This window comes from Hibiscus syriacus, unplaced genomic scaffold (assembly GCF_006381635.1).
Source record: "Hibiscus syriacus cultivar Baekdansim isolate YM2019G1 unplaced genomic scaffold, ASM638163v2 tig00111092_pilon, whole genome shotgun sequence".
Taxonomy (NCBI): Eukaryota; Viridiplantae; Streptophyta; class Magnoliopsida; order Malvales; family Malvaceae; genus Hibiscus; species Hibiscus syriacus.
Genome location: NW_024062979.1, coordinates 786,534 through 807,068, shown reverse-complemented (window position 1 = coordinate 807,068; position 20,535 = coordinate 786,534). Strand labels below are relative to the sequence as shown.

Sequence of the window (20,535 nt, the reverse complement as noted above, 5' to 3'; positions counted from 1 at the left end):
CTTGAATTGTGGAAGCAAGCTACTGTTCTCAAGTAATCGGAATTCACAGCAAAGATTAGTTGAAGAAGAAACGGAAAACGATAATGAAAGGTTAGAGTTAGATTTGATGATGGAAGAAGGAAAGGAAATGTGCTTCGAGTGCCTCGAACGCCGAATCAAGTTGGATTGGTCGGATCAGCTGCAGTTTTGCTATGGCATCTCCGATTCTCCTCTCCCCTTTGGCTCCTCCGCCGTGGTTCAATTCTCCCCTACCAATCCTTCAGCTCCACCCTCGCAATTCATTTTATCGTACCTTCCCACTCACACACACCATTGCTTCTCCAAATACATGTAAGTTCATCTATATTCTCGCGCTATTTGGTTTTCCCCCTTGTGTCTTTGCTTAATTTCTGCATGATGTAAAAATTTAGAAGCTGTTTCAATTTTGTGCCCTTTTTGCCTTTGTAGCAGTAATCAATGTACTTTGCCGAATGGAGAAGAAACGGAGATGGGTTCTGAATCTGGCACTGGCAGCACTTGTCTATCGGATTCTTTAATGGGATATGAATGTTGTGCTTGTAACCATTGTGGTAAATTCTCTAGCTTGAGAACAATTACTGCTCTGGCCCCTCTTGCTCATGTTGGCATTTCTTATTGTTCTACTTTTCAAGAGCTTGCTTCTAGTTTCCTGTCTGGGACTTTGGAAGATCATATAGTGTCCTCGCTTAATCTTCTTGTTCAAGGAAAAGCTGCTGGGAGAGACGGTGTTAATTATTTGCATCTCCTTGGGGTTCCTTCATTTGATGAGAACAGCATCCCAGGCTGCCTCAGGCATCCCAACATAGCTCCCGTTCTTGGGTTATTGAAAACACATGACTATATAAATTTATTGCTCCCAAAAACTCCATATAATTTGGAGAATATTCTTCATTACAGCTCAACTGCCTTGAAGTCCGACTGGCATATGAGGTTTTTGATGTACCAGCTGCTGTCTGCCCTTACTTATTTGCATGGATTAGGAGTTTTCCATGGTAATCTATGCCCATCCAATGTGATGCTCACTGATTCAGGCTGGGCTTGGCTGCGCATTTGGGATAGCACTATGTTAGGATTCAATTTATGTTTCAAACATGGGAAATCCAACAATAGCTGTATCCCTTCTAAGGTAGGTTGTTGCATAGAAGATTGTTTGTCTCAAGGATTATATGCTGATTTGAAGCTCTCCCCACCTTTAGATTGGAATTCTCAATTCAATAGATGGTGGAGGGGAGAGCTGAGTAATTTTGAGTATTTGCTTTTCTTAAACAAACTAGTTGGGAGAAGGTGGGGGGATCACACCTTTCATCCAGTAATGCCATGGGTAATAGATTTTAGCACAAAACCAAGTGAGAACTCTGATTCCGGGTGGCGGGATTTAAGTAAGAGTAAATGGAGGTTGGCAAAAGGTGATGAGCAGTTGGATTTCACCTATTCAACATCTGAAGTTCCTCATCATGTCTCAGATGAGTGTCTATCAGAATTAGCTGTTTGCAGCTATAAAGCGAGAAGGTTGCCTTTAAGTGTCCTGCGGATGGCTGTTCGCTCTGTCTATGAACCTAATGAATACCCTTCAACTATGCAAAGACTTTATCAATGGACACCCGATGAGTGCATCCCTGAATTTTACTGTGATCCGCGAATATTTTACTCTCAACATTCTGGTATGACTGATCTGGCTGTTCCATCATGGGCTGGTACACCTGAAGAGTTCATTAAATTGCACCGAAAGGCTTTAGAGAGCAACCGAGTCTCACGTCAAATCCATCATTGGATTGATATAAACTTTGGATTTAAAATGTCTGGGCCAGCAGCTGTTGCCGCAAAGAATGTTATGCTGTCTTCATCAGAGCCCACAAAGCCAAGGTCAATTGGACGTCGCCAACTCTTTACTAAACCACACCCTACACGTCAAGTTGTCATACAAGAAGCACGTGATAGCACAAAAGAGTCAGTTGTTGGTCGGGACCAAGCACATAAAATAGACAATGAGAAATCATTTGTCTATAAAACCTCCTGTTTACAAGAATTGGAAGAAGCATCTATATTTTCTGAACATGCCCGGCATTTGAGTCCGCTCTATTTCCATGATCAGGAAAACCTTATGAAGCAAAGCTCTTATTTCAAAGAGACTCAAAGCAAGAATTTGGAGAAAAGTGCACCAAATCCACATGATATTAGCAATTACTTTGGTTTTCTATCTGATGTTGATTTAAATTATCTCCTTGAGCATATTGATATACAGGATGAAGATTCCACAGGATATCAAGAGCTATTGCTTTGGAGGCAGAAATCATGTCTATCAAAGACTTCCTCCAAAGAGGTCGGAGAGGACATATTTTCTGTAGGTTGTCTGTTAGCTGAACTTTACTTGAGGAAGCCACTTTTTTGTTCAAGTTCATTAGCCACATACTTGGAAGGTGGTGTTTTTCCTGCATTGATGCAGGAGCTTCCTTCTCATGTTAAAGTACTAGTTGAAGCTTGCATTGAGAAGGACTGGACAAGGTGCTTTTTTTTGTTTTTTACATTTCCTTTGATATAGTCTTATTGAATTTATTTTATTATGCTTTTATTGATTCTTTTTACATCATTCTATTAATTTCCTTGGGCCTTTGCATCAACTATATCCATTATATAACTATTTTTTTTAAATTTGAAAATCACAATAACTAGGCGGCCATCTGCCAAAAGCCTATTGGAATCTCCATTTTTTCCTTCGACTGTGAAGTCGGTCTACTTGTTTACTGCCCCACTTCAAATTCTGGCAACAGATGGATCCCGACTTCAATATGCGGCAAATTTTGCAAAGCAAGGGGCACTAAAAACAATGGGAACTCTCGCAGCTGAAATGTGTGCGCCATACTGTTTACCACTTGCTTCAACTCCTCTATCTGATGCTGAAGCTGAAAGCGCTTACATACTGTTGAAAGAATTCATAAAATGTTTGACCCCAAAATCTGTGAAGGCATTAGTTTTGCCTGTTATCCAGAAGATTCTGCAGGCTAGTTACAAACTTTGTTCTTCTGTGCTGCTTCTATATTAAACTAAATATTTGGCTCCATGCAGATTAACTTGTTTATTTCAGACCACAGGTTATTCTCATTTGAAGGTTTCTCTTCTTCAAGACTCATTTGTTCGAGAGATATGGAACCAAATTGGTAAACAAACATATTTGGAAACAATACATCCTTCGGTCATATCAAATCTATATATTTCTCCTCACAAGAGTTCAGCAGCTGCTGCTTCTGTTCTGCTTATTTGCTCGAGTGAAGAGCTTGGTGTGCCTATTACTGTTCATCAGGTTAACCTCTTTCTATTGTTCTTGGTTTTGTCGGTAAGGAAATACATTTGGCCATAGGGTTTTGTGGGTTCCGGTTCTCTTTCTGATTATAACAACCTCTTGATTCTTAATGTAGACGATCCTGCCTCTGATTCACTGCTTTGGGAAGGGACTATGCCCTGATGGAATTGATGTGCTGGTCAGGATTGGTAGTTACTGTTCATTGGGTTTTCTGACTGATATTTGTCCTGGAGATGGCATGTTTACTATAGTACTTATGTCTTTCTTTCACTTTTCAGGTGGTCTTTTGGGAGAGACCTTTATTCTCAAACAGATGCTACCACTGCTTAAACACGTTGCTCATTCTTGTATTGACGTTTCTTCTATGAATAAGCCTGAGCCTATGCATAGTTGGAGTAGTTCAGCACTTGTTGATTGTCTAATGACATTGGATGGTCTTGTAGCTTTCTTACCAAGGGAAGCGATTGTAAAAGACCTGATTGAGGTATGCACTTGGTTCTCAAGTCACTTTTTTCTGCGCTTTATATTCAACATTGGATGGTGTTACTATTAAATGCATCTCCTATTATCATGCAGGATAAGAGGTGTGTACATGCTCTGGTTCTTATGCAAACAAATTTAGAGATCACAGTGCTTCAGGTGCTTAAAAATTTTGATTTTCTTTTAACTTCCGTGCAGTTAATCATACTTCAGTATTGAAGAATCATACATGATTACACATAACAAAAGGGTTATATGTGGTAGGGGATATGGTTTATTATCTTTTAACAACTAATGTTATGATTTTATCATTTTTGTCAAGGTAAATGTGAAGTTTGTGTCTCTATACTGAAGCATCATGGATTTACATTCTCATTATGAATCTACATGAAAGCACATTCTTCTATTCACCTCCAAGTAATGGGCCAGTCTATGCTTGCACAATTTCTCTTTTGGTTGCCTTGTCATTTTGGAAGCATGTGTGGATGTCTTAGAATCTGTAATAAGTCTTAATTGATTAGCAGGGAGAAGAAATAAAGCTTATTACCTCTTTTATTTGTAGCTAATTGGCAGGAAAAAGCTTTGTGCTGCTTTTGTTCTTATTGTTTACTATTATCTATCTAGAAAATTAAGGGAGCACATTCCTCTGCACTCAAGAGATGTACAGCAGTGCATGATACTGGAGCAGCTCCCTAGTTCATTTTCCTTTTAATTGAATAATTCCGTTTTTTTTTTCTCCCATAGGCCCCTAAAATCATGAGAGAGAGTGTCAGAGAGAAAGCGGGAGAGAGGGAGGTTTTCAGTTGGTCAGTCTTCCGGCGAAGATTGGACGGTTTTCGTTGATAATCTGAGTAAGAGGGTAACTTGGAAAACACTTAAGGAAATTTTTCAACAACAGGGGAGTGTTGTACGTGTTTACATCCCGAACAATTCTAACAAGCTGAATTATAGAAATTACACGTTTGCTTTCGTCCAGTTTGCAAAGGAGGAGGGGTTGATGAAGGCGTTAGCAAATGTTAATGGTATTTGGATAGATGGCAAGAAGATCTAGGTAGGAGTTGCCAAGTACCAGAAGCAGAGACTCAAGCAGGCTGTTAGAAGCAATGGCAGAAGGGAAGAAGATAAGTGGAATAAGGATGTGTCTCGGAGTAGAAGAGCTGGATCAGAGTCTTACAGCCGACTGAGAGATGAGAGATCTTACAAGGATGCGTTAGCATCTTTGGACGGAAGGAGGGAAGGTCCGGCGTCAAAAGAGATTCGAGAGGGTCATATAGTTAAGGAAGTAGGAGTGAGGAATTTGTGGGAAATGCATATCCCCTCAGACGAATATGATTGGGTGAAAAGATCATTAACTGGGATCATCAAATCCCACTTGGATGTAGAGATAGTAGTGAAGGGGCTGGCTAGTGAAGGGATCAAGGTCAAGGGAGCTAAATGGGGATATACTTGGAATTCTTGCATCTTAATCTTTGGTTCGAAGGAAGAGTTCAAGGAGGTGTGGTCGAGCAAAAGAGAGGAAGTGTCCTTTTGGTTTGATTGGCTTGATCCACTTATGAGTGTAGATGGAGTTCCGATGGCATTCTGTTCGGTGGAGTTGGTTGGAACCCCCTTACTATGTTGTAATGTACTTTTTTTGGAAAAGCTTGTCTCAAGGTGGGGGAAACTGGTGTGTTTCCATGAATCCACAATCAGAAGAGAGGATTTGGCGGTGGTAAGAGCTTTGTTGAGGGTGGCTAGTCCTTATGATATACAGGATACTGTCACATTGGGCTCATATGGGAGATCATACAAGGTAAAATTTAGTGTGGGTTCGGTCAATTCAAAACAGGAAAGTTTTTCTGCAGAAATTCTTACGGTGGCCGGAGATGGAGATGGAGAGTCTAGAGACGAAACTCCATCAGAGGAGAAAGAAGTACGGAGTTTAGGCGGAATAGGCAGCCCACAACTGCTACCCGAGGACTCTAGGAATTCAGTAGACAGATGGTTGGTAGGGGAAGCCCGTACAACAATAGCAGGCGGCAGTGGAAGTAAGCAATTAATGCTGCAGGAAGGAGAAGGTCAACATAGTGGTGCTAAGGTGTCAGGTTTTCCTGAAGAAGATTTGAATTTCAAAGAAGATTACCGGGGTCTTGGGCTAAGGAATGATTGTATTAATGAAGTTGATGAAGCCCAACAAGAGTACTTGAGTGAGCCCAATACAAATAATTATAGAATTTCGCCATCTGGGCCTGCTGTTAATTTATTAAAACTGGGCTATGGTAACCGTTTGGAGCATCGGGTGGAAATGGAAGGAGAGCAGCAACAATCTGGTTCGGATGAACCAAATTTACAGATTTGGGCTACTGTCTCGTCAGATTTAAACTCTAATTCGTTGCCTGATGGGTCCTCAGATAGAGGGCATTCAAATAATGCAATTGAGGAAAGGTCAGAGGAAGCTATTGTCAGGAATAAGGAAGTATGCAGTGCGGTTGCAAAAGAGGTAGAAAAGGAAATAAGGCCAGTTATTTTGAGTACTCACCAGGGGATAGGACTTAATAAGAAGTCTTTTGCAAAGGGTCTAAGGAGGTGGTGTCCTTTAGACCATTTATCCAAAAGCTTGCATTTCAGTAATACACCGTTGGGAAGGTGGAATAGAGGTTCTACTTCTAGAGTGTATAGAAGATCTAAAGATAGAAAGGTGTGGTTTAATACGAGCAGTGTAGGAGTTTTACAATCTTTGGAGTTGCAAGATCATAACAGCTCTTTAATCAGCCCTCTACTGAGCAATCAGTCTTGTCCTGCTATCTTGGAGGTAAGACATATGGGGGAGGAGGAGGTTGAAGACCACTTACAGTCTCCCCGGAGGATAAATGATGTTTCATCAGTTGGTCAATTTGATTCAGGGGCTAGGTTTGAGGCTAGAAGAAAAAGAAGGCTTCTGATCAGGGAAGCTCTGGATAGGGTCAGTTTTCATTCTTTGTCTTCTCCAAATTTCTCGGTATTTTTGGAAGAGGCTTTGGCTACATGGGAGGTTAGCAAAATACTGGGGATCTCATTCAAAAAAGGGAAGAAGGCATTCTTGGAAAAAATCATAAATTTTGAGGAGAATTTGGTGGAAAACAGGGAGGGGCTGGACCCGGGGGTTTAGTCTACCGATAGTTCTTATACCTTGAGTTTTTGGTTTTAGATTAGTCTTTATGACACAGATGAAGATTATTTCATGGAACGTAAGGGGTTTGGGAAAAAAAGAGAAATCTAGAGCTATATCAAATATGGTTAAGAAGTTTAAACCGTGCATCCTTCTCATTCAAGAAACAAAGCTGGAAAACTGCTCTCAGGCTCTTAGGAGAAGGTTAGGAGGTTGTATACTTAATGGTGGAAATTTTGTTCCAGCTGTGGGGTCAGCAGGTGGATTAATAGTCTTGTGGAATGATAACGTATTTGAAGTATCAAACTGCCATCTTAGCGGCAGATTCATTGCAGTTTTTGGGAAGTTTAAGAACTCAAGTGCAGAGTGTGTGATCATAAATGTGTATGGTCCTTCCGTTGATTCAGAAAAGGTAGAATTTTTTAGGGAGTTAATGGATTTTGTTGCTGCTCAAACCAGGTCAGTCTGTATTGGGGGTGATTTCAATGTGTACCTTGATCCGACTGAGAAATTGGGAAGGTCTCAAAATTGGCTATCTATTGATATCCTGAGAAATTTCCTGAATCAATCAAACTTAATTGATCTACCTATGATAGGGGGAAGGTTTACATGGTGTAATAACAGAGAAACTTCTACTTGGGTCAGACTCAACAGGTTTCTTATATCTGGGAATTTTCTGTTATGTTTTCCGAATGTTGTGCAGAGCTTATTACCTAGGTCTTTATCTGATCAAAATCCTGTCTCATTAGAGGAAAAATCAGTGGATTGGGGTCCTAAACCGTTCAGATATTTTAATTATCTTTTAGAGGAGAAAGGTTTCGAAGAGTTGGTTCAATCGTCCTTGGAAAATTGGAGGGGGAGTAAGAAGAGAAGGGGCTTCTTCAGTTTTTTACAAGGTACAAAAAAATCAATAAGAAACTGGTCTGGCGGTAAGTTTCATGGGATTTCTGAGTTTATTTCAGATTTGGAATTGAAGATCCATGATATTGAATTTAAGGCACAAGACGATGTTCTCTCCCAGCAGGAGTGGGATCAGTTGTCTCAGTTCAGAACGAATCTCTGGAGGCTGTATAGGGTTGAAGAAAGTATTTGGTTTCAGAAGTCAAGGACAAAATGGATAAAGGATGGGGATAGAAATACAAGATTCTTTCACCTATCTGCGTTAAACAGGAGCAAAAGAAACGAAATTACAAGTTTGAAGATCAATGGCTCTGTTGTTTCAGATCCGTATTTGATAAAATCACATATCGCGAACTACTTTAAGAATGCCTACAGCTACAAGTCTACTATGGAAGTGGACGTTTTATCTCTGGATTTCGCTAAGCTTACAGAAAGCCAATCTACAAAACTTGAGGATCAGTTCTCTGAACAGGAAATTTGGCAAGCGATAGCCTATTCAGATAGCTCTAAAGCTCCAGGTCCGGATGGCTTCACCATGGGCTTCTTCAAGAAATGTTGGCCGACTTTGAAGGAGCATGTTTTGAGATTTTTTCAGGATTTTTATTTGGGCAGGGTTTGGAAACATGGGGTTAATCATGCGTTTATTACGCTCATTCCAAAGAAACTTAATTCGGATAGTGTGGAGGACTTTAGACCAATTAGTCTTGTGGGTAGTCTTTACAAGATTCTCTCTAAAGTGTTATCTAAGAGACTGAGCTGCTGTGTAGGAGATATTATTAGTCAATCTCAGCTCGCCTTTATACCAGGGAGAGCTGTTGGATTGTGCCTTCATTGCGAATGAGGGAATTGATTATTGGAGAAAACAAGGGTTGCGAGGGGTTGTACTAAAAGTTGACTTTCGTAGAGCCTACGATTCTGTGGAATGGTCTATTTTATTTAGAGCGATGATAGAGATGGGTTTTGGTAACAGATGGTCTTCGTGGATTTCTCAATGTCTTTCAACAGCTTCGATTTCAATTCTTGTGAATGGGTCTCCTTCGGATGAGTTTCCTATGGCTAAAGGTTTACGACAAGGTTGTAGTCTCTCTCCATTATTGTTTAACATTGTGGGCGAGTTGCTTCGTTTGATGCTTTCTAAAGCAGTGGACAAGGGTCTGTTCCAGGGGTTTATAATAGGGAAAACTGATAATACTACTAAGTTGTCTCATCTTCAGTTCGCTGACGACTTAATCATTTTTTGCCAAGCTTCGATTACTCAGCTCAAGAACGTTAAAAGAGTGTTGAGGATATTTAGTATCATGGCAGGTCTGCATTTAAATTTGGTTAAGAGTAAGCTTTTTGGAATTAACATGGAGGAAGATGAATTAACAGACTGGGCATCACAAGTGGGTTGCTCAGTAGGTTCCTTTCTAACAGAATATTTGGGTCTTCCCCTGGGTGCCAAGAAGAATTCAGAGGCTCTATGGGATCCAGTTTTTGGGAACTTTAGTGCCAAACTTGCTGGGTGGAAAGCTTCATGTCTGTCATTGGCCGGTAGAACAGTTTTATTAAAGTCGGTGTTATCCTCCTTACCAATTTTTTTCTTATCTTTGTTTAAAATGCCATGCAAAATTGGTAAGAAGTTAAACTCGTTAATGGCCAATTTCCTATGGGGTGATAAAGAGGAAAAGAGGAGAATCCACTGGGTGAACTGGAGTTCGGTCTGCAGACCATTAAATTGTGGTGGATTAGGTGTTCTTGATTTGAACCTCACTAATCGGGTTCTACTAGGCAAGTGGGTGTGGAAATTTGCCAATGACAAAAATTCCCTTTGGAAAGGCGTGTTGTGCAGCAAACATAAGGTCAGCCGCAATTCAATGTCTATTAGGGAGGTATCTCATCCTCAATCATCTTGGATTTGGAGAGGAATAGCTAATAACTATTTGAAGAATGATTCGGTAGGAGATTGTCTCAGGTCAAATTCGAAATTAAAAGTAGGAAATGGCAAGTCTATTTCTTTTTGGAATGACGTTTGGGCAGAAGAGTGTTCTCTGAAATTCCTTTTCCCAAGAATTTTTGTGCTGTCTCCTAATAAAGAGGGGAAAGTTGAGGAGTTTGGCAGCTTCGAATCGAGTGGTTGGGTGTGGAATGTCTAGACTAGGAGAAATTTGTGTGATTGGGAATTGGTCCAATGGTTGGAGTTGATGTCTAAGTTGAAGGATATTCAACTTTCAGAACTTTTGGATGATTTTTTATCGTGGACCGCTAGTGGAGATGGATTGTTCTCAATTAAATCTTGTAGAAATACTCTTGGTAATATGTCTAGGGGTACTGCTATGTGGACGAAAGGGGTTTGGCTGGGCTTTGCACCACCTCGGGTGGAAGCTTTCCTTTGGCAGCTTGCTCACCAGAAAGTAGCAGTCAAAGTTGAGTTGGTTAAGAGAGGTTTACCCCCTAGGGGATGATATTCTGTGTCCATTTTGTAAGAAACAGGAGGAATCTGTGCAGCATCTATTCATCACTTGTAATGTTGTTTGGGAACTATGGAATAAAGTAGCTAGTTTCTGGGATATTGCTATGGTTCTACCACAAGATCCTCCTTCTCTTCTTTGTTCTTGGGGTGAGTTGAGGGCGAAATCTACGATTTGGAAGTTTATTCCGGGAGTCATCTTTTGGTCTATATGGAAACATAGGAACGCAATGGTGTTCGAAGGAATTCTTTTAGACAGAGTGTCACTGTTCTTCATTGTTAGATTCAGGCTTGCTAAATGGTTCCATGCCAAATTTCCGGGTATTAATATACAAGAGGATGTGCTGATTGGTAATCCATCTCTTGCAGATGGTGTTTCATCTTGTAATGTTAAAGATCGTATTGTCTTTCGGTGGTTACCCCCCAGTAGACTTCCTAAAGATGAATGTCGATGGAGTTGTTAGGCAGAACGATTCGGGTGGAGGTATCGGAGGCTTATTAAGAGATTGGAATGGTTGCACTCTTTTGATTTTCTCAGAGAGTATTGGTCAAGCAATCCCCCCACTTGCTGAATTAAAATCTATAAAAAGAGGCATGTATATTTTTTTGTCTTCTCGGTGGGCTTCAGTTGGTAGGTTGATCATTGAAAGTGATTGCTCGTCTGCAGTGGAATGGATTCAGTCCCCGGCTCTGGCACCTATTTTTTTCTCGCCTATTGTTTATCAGATTTCGAGTCTTTTCTGTGAAAAGGTTCATTCAGTAAGGTTGATTCCAAGGGAGTGTAATGGAGAGGCAGATAGCTTAGCAAAGAAAGGGATAGGTTGATTGTAAGTGTCTATTTGTGGTTTTCTTGACTAAGTGTGTAGGTTTTTATGTTGGGAGGAGTGTTTAAGTCTTTTGTCAAGCAATTTAGTGTTATTTTTAACTGTTATGTAACTTTCAATATTAATAAAAGTTCCAAGGCACTCTTTTCCTCCTTCCTATGATTAACGACCTTTCTTCAAGGTCTTTAAATTAAGAAGGGGGTTTTTAACGAGGTCTTTCATTCCTATAAAAAAAAAATTTGTCTTATTGTTTACTTTATGTTTGATAACATTTTTTTTATTCTAGACCTAGTTGTATGCATCTGTTTACTTCTATGTCATGCATCACAAATTACAGCTAGGTATTCGAAGATTTTGTAATTTCACATGGTGTACCGTTCAGGTTGCAGCTACAACCTTAATGGCAATTTGTCAGCGAATTGGACCAGAGTTTACAGCATTGCATGTCTTGCCACAACTTAAGGTGCTTTTTGACGAGCTGGCCTTCTCACAAGAAGGTTTCAATGGATCTAAATCTCTCGGTAAAAGCTTGAAGGCTTCAAAATCAAAAGTTGATGGAGAGTTTCAAATAGAGAGCCGCATGGATCTTGTGTGGGTGATTATCTGTTCTCAACAGTTAGAAGCCAGGTTGGCATGAAGCACTTACCTCATCACTTTTTCTTTCATGAATGCAGATTGCTTCTATATCCTTCTTTTTGTTCTCTGCTTGGCATAGAGAAACTTCGTCAGTGTTGTACTACATGGTTGCTTCTTGAGCAATTTCTTCTACGGTTTCACAATTGGAAGGTATGTAGGATTTGCTTTAAAAGAGTGGTGTGGTTCTCTCTTTTTTTATTTGATGATTCAACTCAATTGCTAGACAAAGCACACGTTTTTTTTTCATGTCATATTTCTGAAAATGTTATTGTTCAGTCAGAGTATACAGGGGAAACATCCCGAAGTGGTCTTGAGAATGTAGTTGCTAAAGTGCCTTTATTGAGCAAGGGGCCAACATCTGATTACAGTCCTGCTAAACTGTTACTTAATGGGGTTGGCTGGTCAATTCCGCAATCACAGGGAATTAGAAGCTCTAAAAACTTGATGCCTCAGAGACGTTTGGCCAATGCTCATCAGAGTTCTGTTCAAACACATGAATCAGCTTCAAACCATATCAAGAGTGAACCCTGGTTTTGGTTCCCTGTTCCAGCTGCTAGCTGGGATGGTTCTGACCTCCTTGGACGCTTTGGGGGTCCTAAAGATGAATTTCCATGGAAGATAAGAGCATCTGTTTTATCCTCGGTTCATGCACATCAAGGGGCCTTGAGATCTTTAGCAGTTTGCCAAGATGAGAATACAGTTTTCACTGCAGGCATTGGTCCCGGGTTCAAAGGAACTGTTCAGAAATGGGATTTGGCAAGAATAAACTGTGTATCTGGATATTACGGACATGAGGAGGTTGGCTATTCTGTAATTATGTTAGATGTTATGTTTATGAACTCGGATATGCTCTGTTATTTCTATTATCATGTTGACATTAAGTTCTTATGATTGATATATTTTATGTGTTACTATAAGTTAGAGGGGATAAAGAATGCATAGGTTTAGATATTGCGGCAAGAACATACTATTTTGCTAAATATCTACTTTAAGATATGCAATATACTGCTTTCTTGTCTAGTTATGCCATGATATGAACGTAATTTATTAATCTGTTAGGTTATTCTCTCTTTGGATATGATGCGTTTAGTATTGCATAGTGACCATTTTCTGATGAGTCATATTCATCTAGCAGTTGATGAACAAGCTGAAGAGACAAAGTTCTTATTTACATTTTTGTCCATATTCTTTGGCTAAGCTTGGATTTTCAATCCCAGTCTGATATTTGTTAGCTTAGTGTGGTTATTCTGATTTCTCTAATTGCTTATGGAACTATCAGGTTGTAAATGACATATGCATCTTGTCAATGAGCGGAAGAATAGCATCTTGTGATGGAACAGTGCATGTTTGGGATAGCCAATCAGGGAAGCTAATAACAGTATTCTCAGAACCATCCATGGATTCCCTGCATCTTGTGAGCCCTTCAGCTTATTCAACAAAGATCAGTGCTGATCATGTTGATATGTCGAATTCAAACAAATCTTCAAGTGGGGTACTTGGTAGTCCGTTTGATGAAAGCTTGTACACGTGTATGCATTATCTAGAGCTTGTTGAAAAGCTCATGGTCGGTACGGGAAATGGTTCTCTCAGGTAGCTACTTACAAATAAGAGACATTCAATTGTTAAATTCAGCTTATTTATGTAAATAATCTTGTTGTAGTGCCCTTTATTTTGCGTATTACTACTGACAAAAGCCATGAATTTTACTGTAATTCACTCTTATTGATCGTGTAGGAAACTTACAATTATATATACAAGCCTAGGCCTTATCTTAGATAACTTCTAAACTAGGTAAGAGTCTAATTCTAGTAATAAAAACAATCCCTTAGGAGTAATATAATTTTTAAGGCACTCTTCCTCCCTCTACTGATTAAGGAGCTTATTATCAAGCTCCGTTAATCAAGGAGGAGGTTTTTAATGAGGCCTGTTATTCCTATAAAAAGAAAACAATCCCTTAGATTTAGGGATACTAACTAAATAGAATATTTACAAATCCAACTCAATCTCCTTAACTTAGGTAACTAATCTCTGACACTCCCCCATCACGTTGGGAGCATGGATATCGTCCATCCTCAGCTTGCCTGTTAACTTCTAAAAATACTTTCCAGGTAGACCCTTGGTAAGTATGTTTGCAACTTGATCTCCAATGGTCACATAGGGAGTACAGATCAGGCCACTGTCAAGTTTCTCTTTTCTGAAATGTCTATCCACTTCAACATGTTTTGTTCTGTCATGTTGAATTGGATTATTAGCAATGTTGGTTGCTGACTTGTTATCACAGTAGAGTTTCATTGGTCCATTCCACTTTACCTTCAAGTCTTCTAAAATAATCTTCAGCCATAATAACTCACAAATTCCCAATGCCATAGCTTGAAATTCTGCTTCTGCACTTGATCTAGCCTCCATATTTTGTTTTTTTCTTCTCCAAGTAACTAAGTTTCCTCCAAAGAAAGTGCAGTAGCCGGAGGTTGTCCTTCTATCAATTATGGATCATGCATAATCTGCATCCGTGTATGCTTCCAAGCTTGTGATTGACTTCTATAGGAGTTTCTGCTTGTTTACATCCTAGTTTTCCAGTTTCCTTCAACAAGTTCAAAGTATACTTCTGCTAAGATATGAAAATCCCTTGCTGTGAGTGAGCCACCTCAATACCAAGGAAGTATTTTAATCTTCCAAGGTCCTTCACTTCAAACTCTTTTATAAGACACTTCTTTAAATTACCAATTCCTTCATAATCATTACCTGCAACAATTATATCATCCACATACACCAACAATGCAATTACTCCCCCTGAAGGAGAGTATTTCACAAACAGAGTATGATCACCTTGACTCTATTTGAAGCCTTGTTTTACCATTACTTTAGTAAATCTCCCAAACCAAGCTCTTAGGGATTGTTTTAGTTCATAAAGAGCTTTTTTCAATTCACACACTGCCTGTCCTGTATTCGAACCAAATCCGGGTGGAATATCCATATAAACTTTTTTAAGGTCCCCATGCAAGAAGACATTCTTGATGTCAAGCTGCTGCAAATTCCATCCCTGAATAGCTGCTAAGGACAGTAGGATCCTCACTGTGTTCACCTTTGCAACAGGAGCAAAAGTTTGAAGTTAGTCAATTTCATAGGTTTAAGAGTACCCCTTTGCCACCAATCTTGCTTTGTACCTTTCTAGAGAACCATCTGACTTATGCTTGACTGTAAATACCCATTTGCATCCCATTGCTTTTTTCTCGTCTGGCAGCTTCACTAAATCTCATGTCTTATTCTTCTCTAGCGCCTCCATTTCCTCTTTCATAGCCTTTTTTCAGTTCTCATTTTCTAATGCCTCAGATGCTAGTAAAGGTTTTTTGATTGGGGGATATGTTTTTGTAGGTCATAAACATATAAGTAGTATGTTTGGTGGTGCAGGTTCTTTTTCCTTTTCTAATAGTAATGGGAAATTCAAAATCAGAAGCAAATATAATATTTTCAGCATCACTTTGTTCAGAAGGAGTTTCAGTGTATCTCAAATTGTATAGGAGCAGGAACAGGAAAAGGGGATGATTGAATATGCATAGATGCCTTCTTCCTCGAATAGACCCTTAGGGGACAAGTAGTGTCCTGAATATTGGGTTGTGGTGTATTAGTGTTTGGCTGAGGAGTAGAAGTTTGAGGAGTATTAGGTTCTGAGTGGGGAGAGGATGGAGTAGAAGCAAGCTGTGTTTCTGTAGAATGTATAGGTGTAGGTGTAGGAAGATCAACAAGGGGCTGAAGTAAAAACAAATCTACATCCTTATCTTCCCTAAATGATATATCCCCTGAAGATAAGGAACTGTAAAATAACTCTCTTTTTCCACAAAAGTGACATCAGCAGAAGTGTAGTATTTTCTTGTAGGAGGGTGGTAGCACTTGTAGCCCTTTTGAGTGGTGGAACACCCAATAAAAATGCATTTCAGTGCCCTTGGATCAAGTTTCCCTCGACCTTGAAAATGAATGTGAACAAAAGCAACACACTCAAATACCCTTGGTTATAGGTTAAGAGATAGGCTGAAATTTGGAAAGAACTTTGTATGGGTTTGAAGGGGACTTTGGGATTCAGGGACTTTAGTGGGTAGTCTGTAAGTGGCAGTTAACACAGTGTTCCTCAGTACCTTTTAGGGACGTTGTTTTGAAATAAAAGGGCTCTAGTTATGGCAATAAGATGTTCATTCTTCCTTTCTGCTACCCCATTCTGTTGGGGAGTAGCTACACAAGAGGACTCATGTATAATACCTCTTTCTAAGAAATAAGGAGATAGGACTTGATTAAAGTAGTCATTGGCATTGTCTGATCTGATTCGTTTTATTTCAGCCCCAAACTGAGTCTTGATCATGGTGTAAAAGGTTTTAAAAGTTGAGGTAGCATCATACTTTTGTTTTAGTAGATAAATCCAAGTAACCCTAGTACAATCGTCTATTAAAGACACAAAACATCTAGCCCCAGTTATGTTAGAAAATAGTGGAAGGCCCCCAAACATCACTGTGAATAAGGGTAAAGGGATCGTTGGTCCATTTATTACTTGTTAGAAAAAATGAACGTTTATGCTTTGCAAATTCACAAACTTCACAATGAAATTCTTCAACATTTAAGGAATTACACAATGAGAGAAACATAGTTTCTAAGATTAAAGACAAAACATCTAGCCCCAGTTATGTTAGAAATAGTGGAAGGCCCCCAAACATCACTGTGAATAAGGGTAAAGGGATCGTTGGTCCATTTATTACTTGTTAGAAAAAATGAACGTTTATGCTTTGCAAATTCACAAACTTCACAATGAAATTCTTCAACATTTAAGGAATTACACAATGAGAGAAACATAGTTTCTAAGATTAAAGACAAAAAACATCTAGCCCCAGTTATGTTAGAAATAGTGGAAGGCCCCCAAACATCACTGTGAATAAGGGTAAAGGAGACCGTTGGTCCGTTTATTACTCGTTAGAAAAAATGAACGTTTATGCTTCGCAAATTCACAAACTTCACAATGAAATTCTTCAACATTTAAGGAATTACACAATGAGAGACAGTTTCTAAGAGTTTAAAAGGTGGGTGACCAAGGCGAAAGTGATGTAGCCAGTATTGGTCTTTATTGGTTGTAGATTCGGATAAAAAAGACGATGGTTGAGTATTCAAAACTCTAGCTGGTTCACTAAGGTCTTTAAGGTAGTATAGGCCATTCATTTTCCTAGCACGCCAATAATCCTCTTCGTTTCTTGCTCCTGAAAAATACATTGTATATGATGAAATAAAACACTGCATTTAGTGTCTTTGATAAGCTTAGGAATAGAGATAAGACTAGTAAATAGTTTTGACACATGTATGACATTTTTAAGCAATAGGGTTTTACTGATGGTAATATCTCCTTGGCCAACAACCGTTACCATAGTACCATCTGCAACTGTGATCTTCTTGTTGCTAGGGTAGGGTATGTAGGTGAGGAATTTTAGTGATAAATTAGTCATGTGATCAGTGGCTCCTGAGTCAGGTAGGTATGTGGGTAGATGATTCCAAGGCATTAGAAGTCTGAGAAGAGGAAGAACATATACCTGAGAAAACTAGATTGCATGTACCTGTAGAGGATGATTTTTCTAAGGATTCCTGTAGGTTCTTCAATTTTTCTACTTTTTCCCGGTTGAATTCAACAGATTGTTCTTCAAACTCCTTAGCCACATGTTTAGTTGCATAAGCTCTGCTTTGTCCTCTTGCTGAGTCTCCTTTCTCTGTAAAATTCTTATTTGCAGTATGAGGTTTTCCATGTAACCTCCATCACTTCTCTTTGGTGTGGCGAGGTTTTTTGCAGTAAATACACCATAAGGAGTCCTTGTTAACCGTCCTTGTTCCTTTTGATCTGCCTTCAATATTCTGTTGCTCCAGACGATTTGGTCCTTCAGAAACAACCCTAGTAACCAAGGCTGAACTTTCTACTTGATTGTTTTCAACCACCATCACTCCTCTTCTTCCTTCTTCATCACGAATGATAGCAATAGTTTCATTTAGTGAGGGCAGTTCATCTTTTCCTATAATCTGGACCCTCTTTAGAATTGTTGCATCCTCAATGCATTTCATCTGAATGCATTGATAATGGTCCATTTCCTGCCACAGATTCTATAGCATATTAGAATACTCTGTAATCGATTTGCTTCCTTTTTTAGTGACTGAAATCTTGCTCTTGATTTTGTAAATATGAAAAGCATCTCGAACCTTCGAATAAGTTTGTTTTACAACCTCCCATATCTCCTGGGCTGCTCCAAGAAACATGCAGGTGTCACTAATTTCAGGCACCATTGAATTCTACAACCAAGACATAACCAATGAGTCTTGTTCATCCCAAGCCTCAAATCTATGATCTCATTCCTTAGGACCCGTTTCGAAGAGATGACTAAGTTTACCTCTCCCTTTTAGAAAAGTCCGAACCTATTGTGACCACTTAAGGTAGTTTTTTTTGTTCAATCTATATGCGGCTTGTATGTTTTGTAAGTCACTTATCAAATTAGGGTGACTTCCCTCACCCATTGTGCCTCCTGGAACAGCTTATGTACTATTGTAATCACCCGTATCGTCTATATTTTGTTGATCAGGTGTCATACTCTCTTAAGAAATAATAACTAAGAAAAAAACGCTCAACAAGAAGATTAAGACCCAAAAACAAGTAGCTCTGATACCATGACAAAAGGCATGGATTTTACTGTAATTCACTCTTATTGAACGTGTAGGAAACTTACAATTATATATACAAGCCTAGGCCTTATCTTAGGTAATTTATCTCTGACAACTACATGCGACAGATTTATTGATGTTTCTCAAGGTCGAAAGCTTCATTTATGGAAGGGTGAATTCAGTGAATCTGCTTTTCCTTCTCTTGTCTCTGCCATATGCTCATGTGGGTCTGACAAAGAGAGAGGGAATGGAGCTTCCGCTTCACCAAGTTGGATTGCAGCCGGATTAAGTTCAGGTCACTGTCGACTATTTGATGTGAGGAGTGGATGCGTTATTGCTTGTTGGAGGGCTCATGATGGATATGTCACTAAGGTATATGCTTAATTCACCGAATTATAGGAACAAAAGAACTTAAACTTGAAATGTGGCTACAGTAATACATTTACATATGTGCAGCTGGCTGCCCCAGAAGATCATCTACTAGTTTCTAGCTCTCTTGACCGGACTTTGAAGATTTGGGACTTAAGAAGGTAATCATTGAAATTGAAATCTAATGTGTTAACTATTGAAATAACTGTAAGGTTTCATTAGAAATATTTTGCAATTGGGTTGATATCCTTGTATATTTTGTTTGCTTCCCTAATTGTTTCTCGTAGAAACTTGCCGACGCCCGTCACTTTCAAGGGACATACTGATGGAGTATCCAGTTTCTCGGTGTGGAGGCAGGATGTTATTTCAATATCCAAAAATAAGATTGGACTTTCCTCGTTAGCTAGATCTGCTGATGAAGTACGTAAACAACACTATACTTTCTCATTCAATTTGCATAAGCTTTTGATGTTATTTGCACTGGTAGTGGATGCCTCCTCTTTGCGATATGAATCACCACGAGTAACCATTTTTATCAATCTCCTTATTTGGTGCATATATATGTATATATATACATGGGATAAGATCTAATTACTCAATGCAAATTTTTTTTAGTTTTACATAGATTTAGGACTGTCGGATGAGTGAAAATAGACAACTTAGATCAACAGTAGAAAATGAGAAGGTATTCACGAAAAAAAAACGAGTTAATCTCAACCATCTATATTCATTCATCTAACGGTCTTAAATCTGTGTAACTTAAAAAGTTTCACATTGTGTAAGTGGATCTTAACTATATATATATATATGTACACACACATATAAATAGGTTAACTTCCACTTTTACATTTTTAGGATCGTTTAATGAGTAGAAGCAGAGGGTTGAGATTATCTCTTTTTTTTTTGCAGTGAATGTAATCTCATTTTCTACTGTTAATTTCAGCAATCTATTTCCACTCATCCAACAATCTTAAAAAGATGTAAAACTAAAAAGTTTTACACTAAACAAATCTCTCTCTATGTGTTTATGTAAAAGAAAGTTTTCCCAAAATGACAGTGAAAAACATTTGGCAGGACGAGCAACATCGAATTATACCTCAGAAACTGTATACATCAGATCATGGAGGTCGGAATATGTCGGTGCTGTCAAGTATAAGTATAATACCCTTCTCGAGACTGTTTCTAGTCGGGACTGAAGATGGTTATCTCAGAATCTGTTGTTAGATGGGAGATGAGATGAATCATCATTGATTGTAGTTTTGTGCAATGCAACGAGGAAAGTTCATTCAAAATGATTCTCTTCCCCCCCCCCCCCCCGGAAATATACGGTCTCAGCTCTGAATAGAAGTCCAAATTGTTCCATGTTAGGAATAGGAGCACATGTGTAGTACCCATCTTTGCTGTCTTTATCTGAATGGTAAGTTCATATTTTTTTTTCTGAATTTCCATGATTATTCCAAATTCTTGCTACATTACCCATCTTTGCTTTATTAAACAAATTCTCTTGCTGTTGCAGATATGCAATATTTATAATACCAAGGGACGGACAAGCATTATCTTATTTTAAAGGGTCGAATTTTAGAATGGAAGAACTTTTAAAATTTTAAGGGATGAAAATAGATTTTCAATAAAACATACATAGGAAAAAAATTATGAAACATATGATAATTTTAAATTTTGACTGCCTCCCTCGATCAAAGGAATAGTTCCCATAAGTGCCTTCTTTGCATCAAGTCTTTGGTGAGCACTTAATTGTGTTAAG

At 38.9% G+C, this 20,535-nt stretch overlaps 1 protein-coding gene across 2 annotated transcripts; it reads left to right on the top strand.

Moving 5' to 3' along the window:
- LOC120152492 (protein GFS12-like) lies at positions 1-20,381 on the top strand. 2 transcript variants are annotated; one of them, XM_039164698.1, is made up of 16 exons: positions 1-330; positions 448-2,520; positions 2,689-3,016; positions 3,101-3,316; positions 3,432-3,504; positions 3,595-3,800; positions 3,893-3,955; positions 11,479-11,687; positions 11,771-11,882; positions 12,009-12,530; positions 13,012-13,322; positions 18,533-18,776; positions 18,861-18,934; positions 19,061-19,193; positions 19,848-20,190; positions 20,290-20,381. In XM_039164698.1, the coding sequence occupies exons 1-15, from the start codon at positions 107-109 to the stop codon at positions 19,995-19,997; spliced, it is 4,938 nt and encodes a 1,645-aa protein (XP_039020629.1). In that variant the 5' UTR covers positions 1-106; the 3' UTR covers positions 19,998-20,190; positions 20,290-20,381. The 2 variants fall into 2 exon arrangements, with proteins under 2 accessions (XP_039020629.1, XP_039020630.1); XM_039164699.1 differs by having other exon boundaries at positions 2-330; positions 451-2,520.
- The last annotated feature ends 154 nt before the right edge of the window (positions 20,382-20,535 follow it).